This window comes from Plasmodium gonderi, assembly GCF_002157705.1.
Source record: "Plasmodium gonderi DNA, contig: Chr12, whole genome shotgun sequence".
Taxonomy (NCBI): domain Eukaryota; phylum Apicomplexa; class Aconoidasida; order Haemosporida; family Plasmodiidae; genus Plasmodium; species Plasmodium gonderi.
Genome location: NW_021628937.1, coordinates 87,656 through 106,556, shown reverse-complemented (window position 1 = coordinate 106,556; position 18,901 = coordinate 87,656). Strand labels below are relative to the sequence as shown.

The window sequence follows — 18,901 nt, the reverse complement described above, 5'->3', positions numbered from 1 at the left end:
TTTCCATCATTCTTATAAATATTATATATTTTTTTTATTTTTTGTATTTTATCAATTATATTATATATTTTTGCTATAAAAAGTTTTTGAGTTTAAAATATAATAAGAATTATGAAATATTTCACTTTGAATAAATGCAAATCAATGACACGGTTAATGTGAATCCCTATATTAATAAATTCAGTATTATAACACATATTACTATTATTATAACATAACTATATTTTTATTTTAATTGCATATTTAATGTAGAAAGTGCATTATGGAAGCATATAACAAGAATATATTTTGCATAATTTCATCAATGAATTATATATAAATTTAGATTTTTATTTATATAATATTAAATATTATTATAAATTTCTTAATATATAAATTTTTTAAAATTATAATATATTTATGTGTGCTAATTATTGAAGAAATATAGTTTAACTTCTTCTTGCATATTATCACTATTGCTAAAGATCTATAGGAAAATAAATATATCATTATACATATATATATATATATATATATTTAGTGTTCAATAGTTAATAAAATTATAAACTAATATAACTGTCCTAATGTATATATAAATTGTTTTATTATAAGATGATTTGAATAAGGAATATAAATCATTCAGAATTCTTATCCCATATATATAATTAAAGGAAAACAAAGCATTATAAAATATTTAATTCTGAATATATAATTCAAAATTTATTTAAGCATGTATTTATTATATATAGATAAAATTATTTTTTTTATATATCCTATAGGATAAACATCGTGTAAAAGAAATATTTTTATTTAATCATAATAATTTATAGAAATTGTTAAAAAAGCAATCTTAAAAAATTTCCATAATAATCAGTGCATATGTGTTAATATATTAAAGAACATAATAGATAACCTTCATTATATTTATAGTTTATATAATTTTTCATAGTGACATTTCATTCGATTATAATATATAAAATAAATTTATTATAATAACAAAAGTACAGTTCCATAATTTTACTAACGGTATCAGGAGTTATATGAATTATTCATAAATAACGAAAATCGCAACAAATTTTTATTTTAAAAATTATTAATCAAAAAATTTTGTAATATGATAATTGGAAAATATATAATTACTCTCTCGGAACTAATACCACAGAAATAAAAATAAGTCATTGTGAAAGAATTAGTAATTGTCGTTTTATAATTAAATAAATTCAATAAAATCACCAAAAATTATAATTATAACAATTTTTTTTTAACATAATTGTAAGAATCGTACTAATATATATCATATAATTTATGGGTGACCTTATCTCTAAAGAAAAATAAAATTTAAAAAATATCTAAGTAAGAAGCATTATGTTGAAAATGAAATGTATTAATTCAAATTTTTTTTCTGTTTATCTATATCGATATTTCTTTTGAGTACATAAGAATTCAAATTTCTGTTGTATTATCATCACGTGCTTTATTCATTGCGTAATAATTAAATCAAATTTATTAATTTAATCCTATTAATAATAAATTTATTAATGAAACAAAAAACATTATATATATATTATTTTTTTTAATTTTTTCATTTCTCATGTGTAACATAATTCGTTTCAATTAATTAATATGTATGTCCTCGAAATATAAGAATCATTATGTTTCTTATTAAATAAAAAATGCAAATATAATTTTAACTTCTAATTGTTACGTGTGAAGGAAACATACAGACAATGTTTAATACAATATAATAAGCTTTTTAATGTAATCAATCAATATATAAATTGAAATTATATTCACTATAATATATATAGAATAAAAACACTTACAGAAATATGAAATATGTTGGTAAAATATAAATATATTTTTTTGTAGAGGCCATATAAATGTAAACAGAACAATTTCAAAAATTAAATATCATGTATATATTATATATGGTAGTATTATAATATTACCTTTTTCATTACGGTATTGGAATTACTGATGAATATAATGGCTTAAATATATGTGGGAAATAGCACATTATAATTTTTTAATAGCATTTTTTATGATAATTATATAATATTAATTACAACAAGATATCATAAATACACAGTAATATACTATATATCACACTATTTATAATGGAATACAATAAATTCGAATTTTATCAAACAGAAGTATATAACTTCCAGATGAAAGGTGCGTTAGTACTTAGAATATAAATAATTTATATATTTACTACAAAAAATGAATTTACACACAATACAGTTTTATATTTTATTATTTTGTATAGATAGTATTCAATTTAACAAATTGTTTTCTCATAAATATATAAACATATTTTCATCAGTATGTATTAACAAGAACGCACCTGTATGTACTATACTAAAACAATATGATACATGTGGAATATTTTCTCTAAAATATCTATTTATTATTATTAATTTTTATAGTATCTGATCTATGAAATTAATATATTCCTATTCATCTCTGTAAAAAATTTATTTTGGAATGGCCTGAATACTTATAACTTACACAAAATTGCTCCTTCCAGGAATATATTTTATGATAAAATTAGTCACGATTGTATAGTATATCGTATCTGCAATCATCTATATTAAAACTGTTTATTCCAGGTGGTTTTATTATATTCCATTCATCATTTATATTATAATTCTTATTTATTATTCTTCTTATTAAACGGTGCATATATGAACGGTGTGGGATAAACTATGTCATTATGAAATATATAAGTGTATACCAAATGTAGCTTTTATATGAAGAATTATACATTTTAAAATTATTTATAGATATTTTCTAGTACTATACTTATATATATATAATAGAATAACTAACCTTAATAATAATAAAAATAAATATAAGAATTATCAACATTACAGAAATTGTAATAATAATTGGAACTATAGTATTATTTTTGTAAATGGTCTGTATTACAGGTTTAATATCTTTACAGGAGTTAGTTTTTTCTTGCATTTTATCTTCATTATTAAAAACATTAACAACATAACATAATTTATCATAATCATAATCTTCACAATAATCTTTTAATATATAAACACTTTTATAAATGTCATGTATTGCTTTGATTGTTTCAATTAATTCATTATTTTTTTTTATTTGATACATAATTGATTTGCATATATTTACATTATTATTTCCTATCTTAATTAAATTATCATAAATATTATCTTTATCAATCTGAGTAATATGATGTTCCTTACTTTCATTATCTAACCAATAATATAAGTAAAGGCAAAGGGATTCTTTAGAAACGTATTTGGAATTTCCCTTTATCATAGATGCATATGACAATGCTGCATTACTTTTTTTTTTATCGAATTTATTCCCTAAACCCATAGCAGCAATTTGACCATTAATACAAGCATTAGCCTCATATGTAGGCTTTATAATATATTCTTCAATATACTTATTACATTTAGGAAAATGTTTTGTTAATCCATACTATAAAGAAAATAATGAGCGTCTATAAATCGTAATATTTTGCTTATCAAATTATTATTGTCCATTTGAAATATCGTATATATTTATGTATATATAATATTATTGAATATCATATATTATTAAAAGTATAGTACATGAATTGCTTCCATTTCAGATAATAGAACATAATTCTCTTGCTAATCTAAAAATAATAAAAAAATTATGAACACATATATATATATGTAATTTAAAAAAAAAAAAGATTAATTGTGTTAGATGCCAATGAAATCCTCTTTAAATGTTAAAATATTTATATAAAATTTTTTTACATGATAGAGATCATAAATAATTATACGTCTATGAACATAGGAATTATATTTGTCAAATAATATATATTATTATTTATTATGAAGAAAAATATTAAAATAAAAAATAAATATACAAAAGAAAAAATAATAAAATATTGTTATCCTGAGATATGGAATTTGTGTACTTATATTAACTCTCTAAATAACATATTTATATATACAGGTTCTGCGTTTTAGTGTTTACGGTTTAGTCATATTCACATAATATTATCTGGATTAATAGATTTTGATATTCCTTCTCATTTTTATTTGTGTAGATTCTCACTTATTTTTTTTTGTGTTTTAAATTTGTTTATAAAGGATTTTAAATTTTATTTTATATTAATTCTGTTATATATTATTTTTATGTTACAAAAATTGGTATTGATATCGATGCATAAATTTATTATAATAATATTATTTATATATTAAATAATGTGCATATTACATATTTTAGCTTGTTTATATTATTTTAGTTATTTTGTTTAATATGAATAATTATTATATTTTTATAATAATAAATCGTAATAGGGAATTCATTGAATCAGTAATATTTTTATATATATTTTTATCTGTGTTATATATTTTTTTTTTTGTATATTTGTGTTTCTTATATTTTTCATTATTAGCACATATAATTTACTATATAAAATAATGTTATGTATAATTATATATTTATTGAATATCTTATAATCCTATTATCTTTATATATTTAGTACTTACATGATAATTTTTAATCCAGTGTTTATAAAGTAACTGATTGATAATATAGGGAAAAAAATTTTATCACTAGGAGCTATTTAATTTATTAATTTATAGTATATTAAATAAACTATTTATTTTTTCTATTTACATTAAGTTTTTTCCCCCATTAACGTAATTTTTATTCAAATTATTGTGTATTATATATAATATTATAATAAAATATATTGTATTCAAAATGTATCATTATACAATCTTATATAAAATTAATAAGTAGTAATAAGTGATAGCATTGAAATTTATATATTTTTATTTATTATACATTATATAAAATTTTATACTAAGCATTAGTTTCCCTAATATATTAATGAACTATAAAAATTTGCACAATGCAAATATCTCAATTTTTAGTTAATTCTATTAATATATATGAAATTGTGTATTATATTATTACGCCTATTATGTATTATAATTATTTATTTAGATTTATTTTTTTTTAGTCTTAAATTTGTAAATATTGATTTTATTAATAATTCTGTATCTTCACTCTCATAATATATTAATTTTTAGAATATTATTAGTGTGCAATTGTGTTGATCCAAGAGAATGGTACAATATTTTGTTTAGAGGACAGTTTTTTATTGTATAAATGTTTATATAATGTGAAAAGTTATAGAATTGAAAAATTTAGTCCACATACTAATGTGAAAATGTACATAGCAAGTATACACTATATTGAAATAACAATTGCACCTAAATAATTCATGAGAAAATCCATGTACATAAATTAAAAATATAATTGATCCATATAAAACATAAATTATCACAATATATATTTAATTAATAAAATAATCTATTACTCTATAATAACGTATTGGTTAGTCGTAGAGAATTACATCACATTGCGGAAGAAGACAGTATTCAATAAAAAAAGTTTATGATAGCCCTAATTAGATCAGACTAAATTATATTAGATTTACATATGATTAATAGTTTTATATGGTTTTATTATTTTATAACAGGTTAAAAAAGTGAAATTTTTTTAAAATTCACTAATAATTTCTGTGTTATTTGCATTCATACAAATTTATATGCAAAAAATTATTACATATACATACACTCATAAAAAGAAATCTTGAATATATTTAAACTGATTATATTTATAGCATTATAAGAATTTATATATAATCTCTATATTTCAATGTTGTATATTTTTTATCAGATATGTAATAACACATTTATAATGCCATAATTTTTATAAATAATATATACAACCCTAAAATAATATTCATTCAATATAATTAAATATATATGAAAGAAATTGTATAATACAGTGTTTATATTTGTACATAGTGCTGTCCTTTGAATATAATCCATTAAATGCTTTTATTGAAGTCCTACAACCTATATAGCAATTATAATTATATATGTGGATATATACTAACATTTATGAATCCTATGATTTATAATATACAAATTTATTTGTTTAAGTTTGTACTATTATTATATTGGATTTTATTTATATAACAAGATATACATCTTAAAAAATTGCGTTGAAATAATGTTTTCCTACTTATACCTATTTTAATAAATAATAAACATCTACATTGTTTTATTGGGTTTATTCTTTACATATCAATCTAACAAAAAAGAATTTAACGTACATTAATTTAAATATATATATTTTAGTACATTAACAATAATCATAAATATAATATTTTTTCTAAAACATTTTATTCATCCTATGAATAAATATGATATAAATGTCTTAATGAAAATTAATAACAATAAAGAACATATATACATATTATATATGTTAATATTTTTTAAATAATATTATGCAAAAAAAAGAAAATAAAAAGAATAAATATAAGGAGCGGGTATATAAAATATATTTTATTATGTATTTTTGCTTGAGAATAATAATTGCAATATAGTATTATTTTTTCCTTTTAAAAAATTAAAAGTTTAAGGATAACAATAATAATTCTCTAAATGTAGCTGTAATAGACATATTACCTCTTTAGTTGGAAGACAAATATTTGGACATACTACTCTATGGTATTTTTAAAATAATACATTCATGGCTCTTTTTAAATATTCTAGTTCATGCATAAAAACATACACTTGTATAAAATTTAACTATTTTTACCTTAAATTTATATATATCAAAAAATGTTCTGTAATAATTACGTTCAGTAATTATGAATTATTTAAGAAATATATCTGCATTTATATGAAGAACTAATAAAATATTTTATTTTCCTGTTATCTCAACTCTAAATGATTTTATATGTGAAAAATATATCCTAAAAATATTTGAATTAATAAAATTTCTTCGCAAATGTTTGTAAATGATAAATTTAGTATAATGTCTCCATAACAACACACATTATGTTATGTAAACTACATGTAATCTTATTTCGAATATATTGCGTACATATATGTATGTTTAAAATATTTCACTCTAAATAGCATCATCATATAAAGGGTCACAATATACTGAAAGTGTTCATTATTTTTCTCCTTATGCTTTTTTCTAATTTCATTTATATATTTATTTTTTTCTAAAAATTATTTTTTAATTTATTAAATATTTCCATCAATGATATTTGTTAAATCGTCATTTATTCCCCTTTTCTTTCCATATGAATATTTTTTATTGTCTATATGCACCCATTTATTATTAAGCATTTATAATCTTTATCATTTAATGAGTTTGTTTAGAATTTAGACCTTTGGAACATATTAATTCTGATATATGTTATATTACCTGATGAATTCAGATTTTGTTAAGTCATAATTTTTTGTATATTTTTATTATATACAGAATTCAAATATAATTTCTCGTTTTATTAGAGAACATTGGATGTTTGTTTTAGAACCAAAATATAATAATCTTTTAATATTTTTGCAAATGTATTTTTTTGATTAAATTAAATAATATATGGAAAAATGAGTTTTGTATATATATTCATTTTCTATATATAAAAGATTCAATTTATGCAATGATAATTAATTTTAATACTGTTACTTCAATATTTTTAATAGATTAATAACCCAAAAGTTATGATTACAACAAAAGAATATTTCTAATATGATACAATTTATGTCTTTAATATTTTCAACAAACGTAGTGTAATCTGATAAATTAACACATTTAAGCATAGAGAATAGAAAGATATATTTATATAATTATTCCTATGTTAACGCATTAGTGAATCCCCATGATTTATAATAATATATTTACCATAAATAATAGATATTTAAATATAATTATAAATAAATTTGTTGAATAAAATTATTTTCTTTTTAAATGATAATATCAATATGAAAAAAGAACTTATACATAAATTAAGGAAATTATATTAACCAAGGAGATATTTTCAGTCCTTTAATTGCCTATAATCTATCATAGGGTCTTAAGAACAAATCCATTCTTGCTTATATAAGAAGGAATATATATTAAAAATTATTGTGAATCGAAAATGTAAATAAATATATATGTTATATATATATTGATTAGATCTGTAATGATTTGCTATATCATTCTTTTTGTTAGTTCTGCCTCATTTAACACTTACTAATGCGAAATAAGGTTAAATATAAAGATTGAATTTATAAATTTATTTATACACATTATTTTAAGAATAAATTTACATTTATGACTTATGCGTTAGAGTTTTCAATAATTTCGAAATATTATTATAAAGGTAATATAAACTGTAATATTAATTCATTTAATTTATATATGACAAATAACATGCAAATTTTATATAACATTTAATGCTGGAATAGGATTGTGTATGACATAGTCTTATAAAAATATGATTTAATATTTTTAATATATAATTTATTTATAGGTTTTAAAAATATAATTTTTTTTATGTTATGAGATTGTTACATAAATATTTATATAAGATCATTTCAATGGATATAAATACATATCATGTAATACATGGATATTGATTAAACAATATTTTATAAAATTAATTATTTCATAATGAATAAATAAAAAATTTACAAATAACATAAAAATTTAAAGAAATAATATCAACGTATATGAAATATTAGAATATATAATGAATCTATATATTTTCATTCAGTTCAAATTACTCAAACAAAAGTTACGTTTTATTAAATTCTTATAGACTCTATTAAAATATAGTTTCATTTAAAAAATATTATTCTTATATTTTCAATTTAAATATTCGAAAATGAAATAAATTAAATATTGTGATAAATATAACTAAATTATATATAAGATATGAAGAATAAATAAAATTTATTAATACTAATGTAACATAATTACAACGAATAATGTATTTTATTATTTTTTCTCATTATTTCCTATAATGTACACATTAATCCAAAATGGCTTATACATGAATTATAAAAAAATATATCAAATAATTTATGAACTAAAAAAATTCCTGACAAACGTATATAATAATTACTATATAAAATCGTTAATAAAAATTTCATATAAAAAATAGATATTATATAATATAACAATTATAAAACTTATATATGAATTAAATATTATCGTATCTTCGAAATATTAAATATCTATTATTAAAATTATATAAGCTATTAGTTACTATAAATTTAATAGTTCTATAATATATTACTATATATTCGCAAAATCCTTAGTTTATAACAATATTGATAAAATAAGGAATAATATTATTTTATAACTAAATAATTTTGTTATTATAAATTTATTAAATTATGACATGTATAATTGTACCAAAAGTAACGGAATGTAAAGGTGACAAATCATTTTCTTCATAATAAATAATAACCAATATTATATATATACAAAAATCATATGTTTACACATCATAATATAGAAAAAATTAATATTCAATATAATGTTTACTTTGAAAAAAAATAAAATAAATAATGTATTAATATTTTTATATATCTATACCCTTATACTTATCTCATATATTTGTAATAATAATATGAAATTATAAAATATTCATAACTAGAGAGGATGGAACTCACATATAAATAAGAACGCACAATATATATTTTTTTCAAATTCTAATGATTTTATATATTGACATAAAAAAAAATACATATAATATAATGCATATTATAAATGTCTTTAAAATAGCCTTAAATATTATAAATAAAAAAATAAGCAGTAAATTTCATTCCATATATCTTAAAACAAATCTTTGAATCATAAACACTATATTCTGAAAATATGACAAAAGTTATAATATCAATTTTATATATTTTATCATTGGCACTACATTTTTTTGATAAATAATAGTGCATTTATACATTATATGAGCTTTCTTCTTATGAGAGCATAATAAATTATTAATTCTTCTTGTATATTTTTATATCTTTTCAGGAAAAGTGCCAAGGTATTATAATGAATGAACTTCTTAGTATAACTGATGTTACGAGTCTTATGGGTAATCTTATTGCCTATTGTTCATCAATAGGTGTTAATTCTATTAACTCTGGTCCAGAAATTTTTTGTACGGACTGTTTTATGAAGGATAAATATCAAGATAATTATACCAAATGCGATGAAAAATCTAATATCACTTCATCATTCAAAGAATGGCTATATGCAGAAAAACATGTCCCAGATGCGCCTAAGAGTGCTTTACAGAGTAAGAACTATGCTTCGCCAATTAAAACAGTTTTTTCAACTTGTTTTTGTCTTTTATTGATAATACTTTCAACATTTTTCTTTTTATATAATGTAATATAATAATTATAAAAAAATATATTATATTTAACTTCTATAAAATATAAACTAATATAATATTAAAAACATGGCAATTATTCATATATAACATATTTTCTATTGTTATACCTTTAATATATAGTATTCTATTATAAAATCATTTTTATATAATAAATATAAGACGAAGAGTTTAATAAAGAAATATATACAATATATTTGCTCTTTAACAAACAATGGTGTTTCTGTATTAGCTTCTGATTATGAAAGAATGAATATAAATTATTCATCTCGGACAAATTTATAATTATAGTATACACTAAAATATCTCATTAAGTTTTAGTTTATCTAAAATTACCAATTGTAAAATAACTGAATTGTGAAAAAAGTTATAAAATTATATGTATATAAAAACAAGGAAATGTCGTAATTAGACATGTAAACAAAGTGATGCATAATGTAAAAATTAAATATTATGTTTCTAAATTATGTCATTACATATTATAATAAAATGAATGAGTATTAAAATTTAATATATTTATGTCGTAAACCTAAGAGCGCGTAATATATTTAGTAATAAAATATATTATATGGATGATTATATAAATTATATTTCGAAATAAATTATTAGCGCATTTTATAACAACAAAAACACCTTTTTAATAATATTATATAATAAAATTACATGATATAACTAGCAAAGTACTATACATATATTATACAATTATTATCACAACTTGAATTTTCATATGTACAACTATATTATACTTATATTTTGTATTACTAACCCACAGATTATATAGTGTATATATATTAAAGACATATAATCCCCATTTTTAGTGGTGTATTAATACAAAATATACAATATATTGTTGAAGATAATATTAATTCATTATTTGTAAACACAGGTAATAATATTTTGGACGCCATTATATTATTAATTTGAAGTACAGAAATATGAAAATGAATAATTGAAAAATATACTTATCTTATTATATTATAATAATTATTAAAAATATTATAATTATTTTAAAAAGAAATATATCAATATTGTATTGTTACTATTTTTTATTACATATAAAACAATAATTTCTTCATATTATATATGGATTGTAAGAAGACGAAAAATCTTGGATATATAATGCCTTATAATATTGCTTTAGTAATATCAAACATTTGAAATTAAATGATTAATAACGTTTAAATACTTATAATATATTCGAAATTTCTCCAAATAATGGTATAAATATTCTTCATTATTTATTAATATATTATTAAATATATAAAATTTTACTTGACACAAGGTTATGTAAAATTAAATTAAAAATGAATTCAACATAATCAAATATTAAAAGTATGTAAATAGGTACAATAAAACAGAATCATATCATAAAGGGTATAAAAAAATGTTAAATAAATTAGTTCATTATTATATCCAAATTTTAAAACGATTATATTATATATATATTAATAAAATATAATACATATATAACAAAATATATGCAAATTATTTTTTCACTTAGCGTATTAGATGTACAGTATATTATTACAAATAATTCCTAATATTGTAAAATTGATAATCAGTAATTGATATATATATTAAAGAATTAAAAGAAAAATATTATCATATAATTTTATTATTATAATTCATGAACACATAGTTAAGCGACACTCTATATTAAGAACATTATTTTATTATATTTAGAAGAAAAATAAGATTAAGGTTATAATGATGGAATAGAGATATCATTAATATATATAAGGGCATAATGATAATTCTAATACTTCCTTTAATTTTTGTCGTAGAACTTGGAATTATAATATTCCTTATATATTATTATAAATGATTATTATATAAGACATAAAATTTTATGTTTAATATAGTGTATAAATTTAGAAATTAGTATTAATTCATTTTTCATTAGTTTTGTATAGGAAAATTTATTGAAATAATACATGCTATAGTGTAGCAATATTTTAAAATGCGTAACAAAATATATTGAACAAATTTGTTCATGTTTTCTTCTATTAAACATTAAGTGATTCATATTTATATTATATAAATATTATAAATTACTGTGTAAAATATATATTTATCTTAGGCTATACTAATGAAACATTTGCTTATAAAAAATTTCAATTGAATATCTAATATAAAATAAATATACGTAATTTATATTAATTTTCTAAGCTTGAGTATATCCACCTAGGATAATTTTATTAATTTTTACTACTTCCAATTTATTCTTTTATAGATATTTATGTATAGTATTTATATTATGCTTTGATAATGTTTTCAATACACAAATTTTCACATTAACATGTTGTAATATTTTAGTATATGTAAATATATCACTAAATGTAAAAAATAGAAGCGAAATGCACAATTAATTCCTTTCCATTATCTTTAATTTTCTTTTATATTCTTTAGAATATAATATATATTTTATATTTATATATATTTATGAACATAATTTAATGAAAAAATTACTTTTCTACAATAGTTGTTGCATTTGTTTCTCAGCAGCATATACATGGAGAACATAATTCTTTTAATAAAATTATAAAAATATGAAAGAATATAGCGTATATATAATTCCTAATACATAGTTGAAACATATTCAATAATTTTAATATGTTCTTAAAATTTATCCTACATTTCCAAGGTGTTTTCTTATAAGAATAGTGAAGCCATAAAGAAACCAGCATATTAATATGTATTTACACTGCTTACAATATTAAGCTTAGCAAGAGCTATATTGCTTATACCATTTAGTCTTATATTTATGGTATTTTAATCTACTAAAAATTATACATATATAGTATGGAAGTTAAATTAATATACTTTTTACATGACATCTACTATTTAACAAATTATTAATGTTAAATAAATACATAATAAATATATATTTTCATTATCGAGCTCTATTTGCGCATATATTTATTACAATGTTACAATATTAAAATATTGTATATGTTGATTATGTAGAGAATTTTTATATTAATATATATTGTTTTGTATTATTTAGTAAATCCCGATTAAATTTGTTTGAATTTTATTTCCAATTTTTTAAAATTACTGATAATGTTGAGTTATATATTCTTTAATATTGGGAAATTCGGAAAAAATTAATGTATTATGTAAATATATAACTATAAAATTAATAAAAATTTATATCATTGCAATATATATAAATATTTATAATAAATAATATTATGTTCTAACTACGATTCTAAAGAATATATTATACGTCTTTTGAAGAAATAGTATTTATATGTTGTAACATTATAAATGCATTGGAATATTTAAAACATTTAAATATGGAGTGTAGAAAAATATAAATCTAGAGATATCTCTAATTTTTCAAAAGACATGTGATCATTTTTAAAGTATTCACGAGATAAAGTGTGGATCTATTGGTTTCATGATTATTTGTACATGCTTTTTACATTAAAAGAAGATCATATTTTATATATATTATACACGCTATATAGTGTGTATATGTATATGATGAATCATACATTATAATATCTGTTTTAAATAATAGCTATAAGAATAAATTTCGTTAAATTCATTTTAGAATATAGTCTAGTATATTAAAACATATTATATATTTGAAGAAAATTATTTAATTATTATTTTATATTAAAATATTCATGAGGGATTATATTATCCAATTCCCATAATACTCAAAAGATGAAAAATACACTCTATCCTATTTTATATATAAACTCATCCTTTCTAATTGTGAAAACACCATATGATTCTTTGTTTAATAAAATATTAAACTATCCTTAGAAACACCGTTTATATTTTATCTGCCTATAATATGCATATTTATTATAATGAAATGTGCCTATATATGCATTTAAATTTGCCAAATAATGAATGAAATACGAATATAAATATAGATGAAAAGTGATTTATTAACTAATTAGATATCAAAAGAATAATTATACTCTTATAAAATTATTTGTACATAAGCATCACGTAATTATAATATTAAGCATATATATAATTAGTATTAATTAGTAGTAGTTTATTAGACTCTTAGATGTAGAATAATACTAACATAGAATTTATAATATGTTTTTTAATTTTAATACATATATATTATGTTAATTCTGTTATTGAATTATTATTTTATATAAATTTATATAATACAAAAACAAATAATTATTATACATATATGTGTAAGGATAATATAGAATGATATATGTAACATATATATTAATATACACAGCATATAATTTTTCTAAGTTATCCTCTGTATATTTTAGAAATAAAACAATGATATGAATAAAATTTATTTTATTAATATTATATCATTAAATAAAATAGCAAACTAAAAATTATTAATCCATCAATAACATATATTGGAAGATAAGTACAGAATTTTGAGGATAGATCAATATATAATATACCATAAAGTGTTAAAGCAATCCTTTATATTACAAAATAATTAGTTTTTAATTCCATATAAATTTTTTTTCCGTGTCGTAGAAATATTAATTCTCGAAAAAACTAAACATTTTAATACAGATATAATGATATACTACTGAGTCCTTTCTAGTAATATATAAATATTTGTCCTGTTAAAATTTGTGTTTTTTACTTATCTAAATCAATTTATTTTACATAATTATATAAATTTATTGCTATAAATCATTGTTATTTTATATAAAAAATAATGATAAACGTAGTTCACGAATCATCGTTTACGTATATTCCTATTATACGTATATATTGTCCCAATATGAACTGCCTAATAGAATGCATCGTATTTTTTATTCAGACACAAATTTACTTATTCATGGATTGGTAATATATATTATTTTTTTCTTGATCAATATTTTGATTATTATTTCTGTATGTTTTATATTGTTCGTAATAAGCTTCCTCGTTAAAATTTTCACTCAATCTAACTTTATGCTTAGGACCAGTTCGAAATATAGATACTATAGGCGTAAACTATTAAGTAATAAAAATATATATACATATTCAGATATTCTATATATATTGTTTTAGTGTTGTATTATTAATTTATTTATATTTAATTATTTAGAATTTCCTTATAAAAGTGTTAACAAGTTTTTATTACTTCGTTTAAAAAAAAGGCAAGAAAGATTGTTCCTAAAACTGTTACACTTATTGGAAGAGCAATGGTACTTATTAATGATTTGCAAATATACGATTTTTCAGCTTTTAACACTGGAGAGTAGTTAATTTTTTCAGGAGGGCTTTTGTCACAATAATTATTAGATGTGGTACTCGTTGCTTCTGTATTTTCGCCGAATAATTTATACTTTTCACCTAAGTAAAATAATATACTAAGTTTAGCACAGTTTTCCTTAATAGAATTTTTGTCCTTATCATCTTTTTTAAAACAAACATGTTCCTCAACTTCTTGTTTATAGCATCTATCATTAATATTAGGATTCCTACGAGCTACATCTTTAAAATAGTAAGAATAAACTCTTTTACAGCTTTCGTCACTATAATATTGTTTTAGCTTATCCCATAATGGTTCAATATGAATATTCCACCAACGTAAATTATAATAACACCTTCCAAAGTTAGTGTACAAATTTTTTTGTTCATCTAACCATGTATTTAAAGCAGCACACGCAGTATTATAACGTTTTTGGTTTTTTTTATTAAAATATTGATGGGCAATTCCATAATTATGATATAAATATAAAGCAACATATGTTAAAATAGGATCATGAAATTTACTTATATCATTTATGTATTCATCTTTTATGCTAAGTACTCTCGGATAAAAATTAAATTCTTTAAAAAAGTAGGTATGGCATAAGCCCAACTGAATTTTAAAAAAATTAATGAAAAAAAATAAATATATATTATTACAGAAGGAAATGTAAATAATTGTATACTTAAAATATAATTATTATATTCATATATTTTTGTAATACATATGTAGTTCTTTTTAAAATAAAAGGAAAATTACTGCCTCATATTGTGGTGCGCATTGTCCTTCATTAATATATTTCTCATATTCATTATTTTTACTATGTTTCATTTTAAAAAAATCATTAGGAAAATATAGGCATAAATTAAAAAATATATAATTCCTGTAAAAATATTAGTATATATATAATTTATAAACAGAATATATTGGAAGAATTATATAATGATTATATATTAATATGTATAATCCCTTTAAAAAAAATATATCTGCATAATTATATATATTAAAATTCATTATATCAATATATATCACCTATATAAATTAATATTTACAAAAAAAGCTCTTAAATAAATGTGAAAACACAAAGTAATTTTCTTTAATGTTTTCTTAAGTATTGTATTATTTATTCATATACATGATTTCGTAGAATATACATTATTATTTATATAAATATTATATTAATTTTTTATATATAAATATAATTTACGTTACGTTTTTTTAAATAAAATTTCAATAAAGTTTTTATGAATACAGATTATTTATGATAGAAAATTTTTTTTTTCAATTGCATTTTTCAATGATTTAATATAAATCAATATTATAATGGTTAATATATATCATCATGACAATAAATTAAATTACGCACTGGAAATCATAATATAAAAAAAAAAATTAATATTTTCCTGAACTCATTCTGTAATATATATTTTAATATATATTAAAAGACATATATATACCAATATGATAGTTGTAATTATTTTTATAAAGCATGAATTATTAATACCCTAGTCATTCTAATAGTAAGCATGGAAAAATACTGCAAAACGCAAGAATATTATGATAAAAATATTTTCTTATTGATGTTTAATATTATTTACGAAATTTAAAAGAATTAAATATAAATATAGTTATTTTAATATATTCTGTAAATAGGAATATTGTTTTTATTTATGCTTATAAAAAATAAATATCTTAAATTATTATATGTTCTACCATATATTATATACAAAATATATTATGTATATGTTTTTTCTATATTATATAACCCATTATATCGTGTTATATGTTTTGTATGATATTTATATTGAATGTTTAAATAAATATATATATAATGACAAAAGAACGAGATAGATTATGTCCCGATGCTTACGTAATTTTTATTTATCTTTGATAATATCACAGAATAATATACAGCTTAATAAGAATATCAAATATTGTTTTTTTGATTCAATGTAATTTTACTTTTATTATATATATATAAGTTCATATATTATACTCCATTATATATATTTATCTACAGAATCAAGTATGTTATTCCTATTTTAATAGAATTTATAATGATATTCGCTACTATCTTTATCCAAATAAGTACGAGCATATACAATGTGACGATAAAATTGATAAAATTTATAAAATTGATAATTTAATTAAAGATAAATTTGATAATTTTTTTAAAGATAAATTTGATAATATTTTTAAAGATATTAATGATCCTATTTTAAAACATATTGCTATATACTTGATAGCAAATTACGCTGGAGCTCATGTATATTTTAGTAATGATGGAAAATGGGTACAGAATCCTGCCTGTGAATCGTTAAACAAATGGCTCGATAATAGAAAGAGTTATTTCACACTTGCACTTAATTGTAAAGGAAACGTTCATTTATGGGATAATACTATTGAAGCATTATGGAAAGAACTGGAATCTATTTATAAAAATAATGGGAGTAATAAAAAATGGTGTGAAAGGTACAATTTATTCAGAGGATCTCTTGATCTACCCAAAGGACTACCTCCACCTATGTGTTATAAGCATGTTCCTAAGGATTATATATGTGTTCGACCTTTTCCTCCAAATATGTGTAACTTAGCAAATACATATAAGAATAATGGTAAGGATATAAAATCATATTATGAAATATGTAAAAAAAATAAGGATGGAGCAGATGTTACTGATTTCTCTTTGATGATTTCCGAAGCTATTGCTAATGGATATCCCCTCTTTAAGGGCATCCATGATATTACATTCTCACGTCAAGTGCAGAAAAACGTCGATTGTCCTTCGTTAGAGTATGCTACTCCTATTTCTGTATGTCTTTCCTTTTTTGGGACACTGTTAATTATATATATATTAATGAATGTAATATAAGAATTTCCGTATATTTATAGGATTTTTTTAATTAATTAACATAAATAAAACTTATTTAGTTTTATCAATTAAATGAATTATAAAATATGAAAAATAATTACATATTAATATTTGTTTATTAGTTTACTCCTCTTGGATCTAAAATGTCATATAGAGGCATAAATAAAAAAAGGATTAGAGATAATTTCAACGAAGAACCAGAATACGAAGAATATGCTAGATCTATTAAAAAAAATCTACATCGAGGATGTAGAAGAAATAATATATATTACCATTCTGTGAGGAATTAATTCTTTCATATATTAATGTAATATTGTTACGTAAAATTGTTTATATAATATAAATATATTTTATATGAAAATATTATCTTTAATGGTTAATCCATCATATTTACGAAATATAATATTTATGTTAATATTATTTTTTCCATAAAATGCAATATAGAAAATATATATGTCTGCATAATATAACGAGTTTAATGAAATAAAATTATAATGTAATATATAGGACAATAACAAGAATTGATGATGTTTTTTATAGGTTATAGATTTAAAGGTTTATCAGAATTATATTTAGTTATGAATATATATATATTCACAAATATGAATATGTCAATGATATCACTGTTAATTTTGGAAAG

At 19.1% G+C, this 18,901-nt stretch overlaps 3 protein-coding genes across 3 annotated transcripts; 1 reads left to right on the top strand and 2 right to left on the bottom strand.

Moving 5' to 3' along the window:
• Nucleotides 1-2,529: 2,529 nt before the first annotated feature.
• PGO_120130 (variable surface protein) lies at nt 2,530-3,587 on the bottom strand (the record flags this gene model as incomplete). The annotated part of the gene is made up of 3 exons (XM_028688810.1): nt 2,530-2,685; nt 2,812-3,438; nt 3,573-3,587. The coding sequence occupies 3 exons, from the start codon at nt 3,585-3,587 to the stop codon at nt 2,530-2,532; spliced, it is 798 nt and encodes a 265-aa protein (XP_028544611.1).
• Nucleotides 3,588-14,980: 11,393 nt separating this feature from the next.
• Nucleotides 14,981-16,220, bottom strand: PGO_120120 (variable surface protein; the record flags this gene model as incomplete). Its single annotated transcript, XM_028688809.1, has 3 exons — nt 14,981-15,148; nt 15,279-16,001; nt 16,149-16,220. 3 exons carry the CDS (start codon nt 16,218-16,220, stop codon nt 14,981-14,983), a joined length of 963 nt encoding a protein of 320 aa, XP_028544610.1.
• A 1,000-nt stretch (nt 16,221-17,220) lies between these two features.
• PGO_120110 (variable surface protein) lies at nt 17,221-18,551 on the top strand (the record flags this gene model as incomplete). The annotated part of the gene is made up of 3 exons (XM_028688808.1): nt 17,221-17,259; nt 17,410-18,162; nt 18,384-18,551. The coding sequence occupies 3 exons, from the start codon at nt 17,221-17,223 to the stop codon at nt 18,549-18,551; spliced, it is 960 nt and encodes a 319-aa protein (XP_028544609.1).
• Nucleotides 18,552-18,901: the final 350 nt, after the last annotated feature.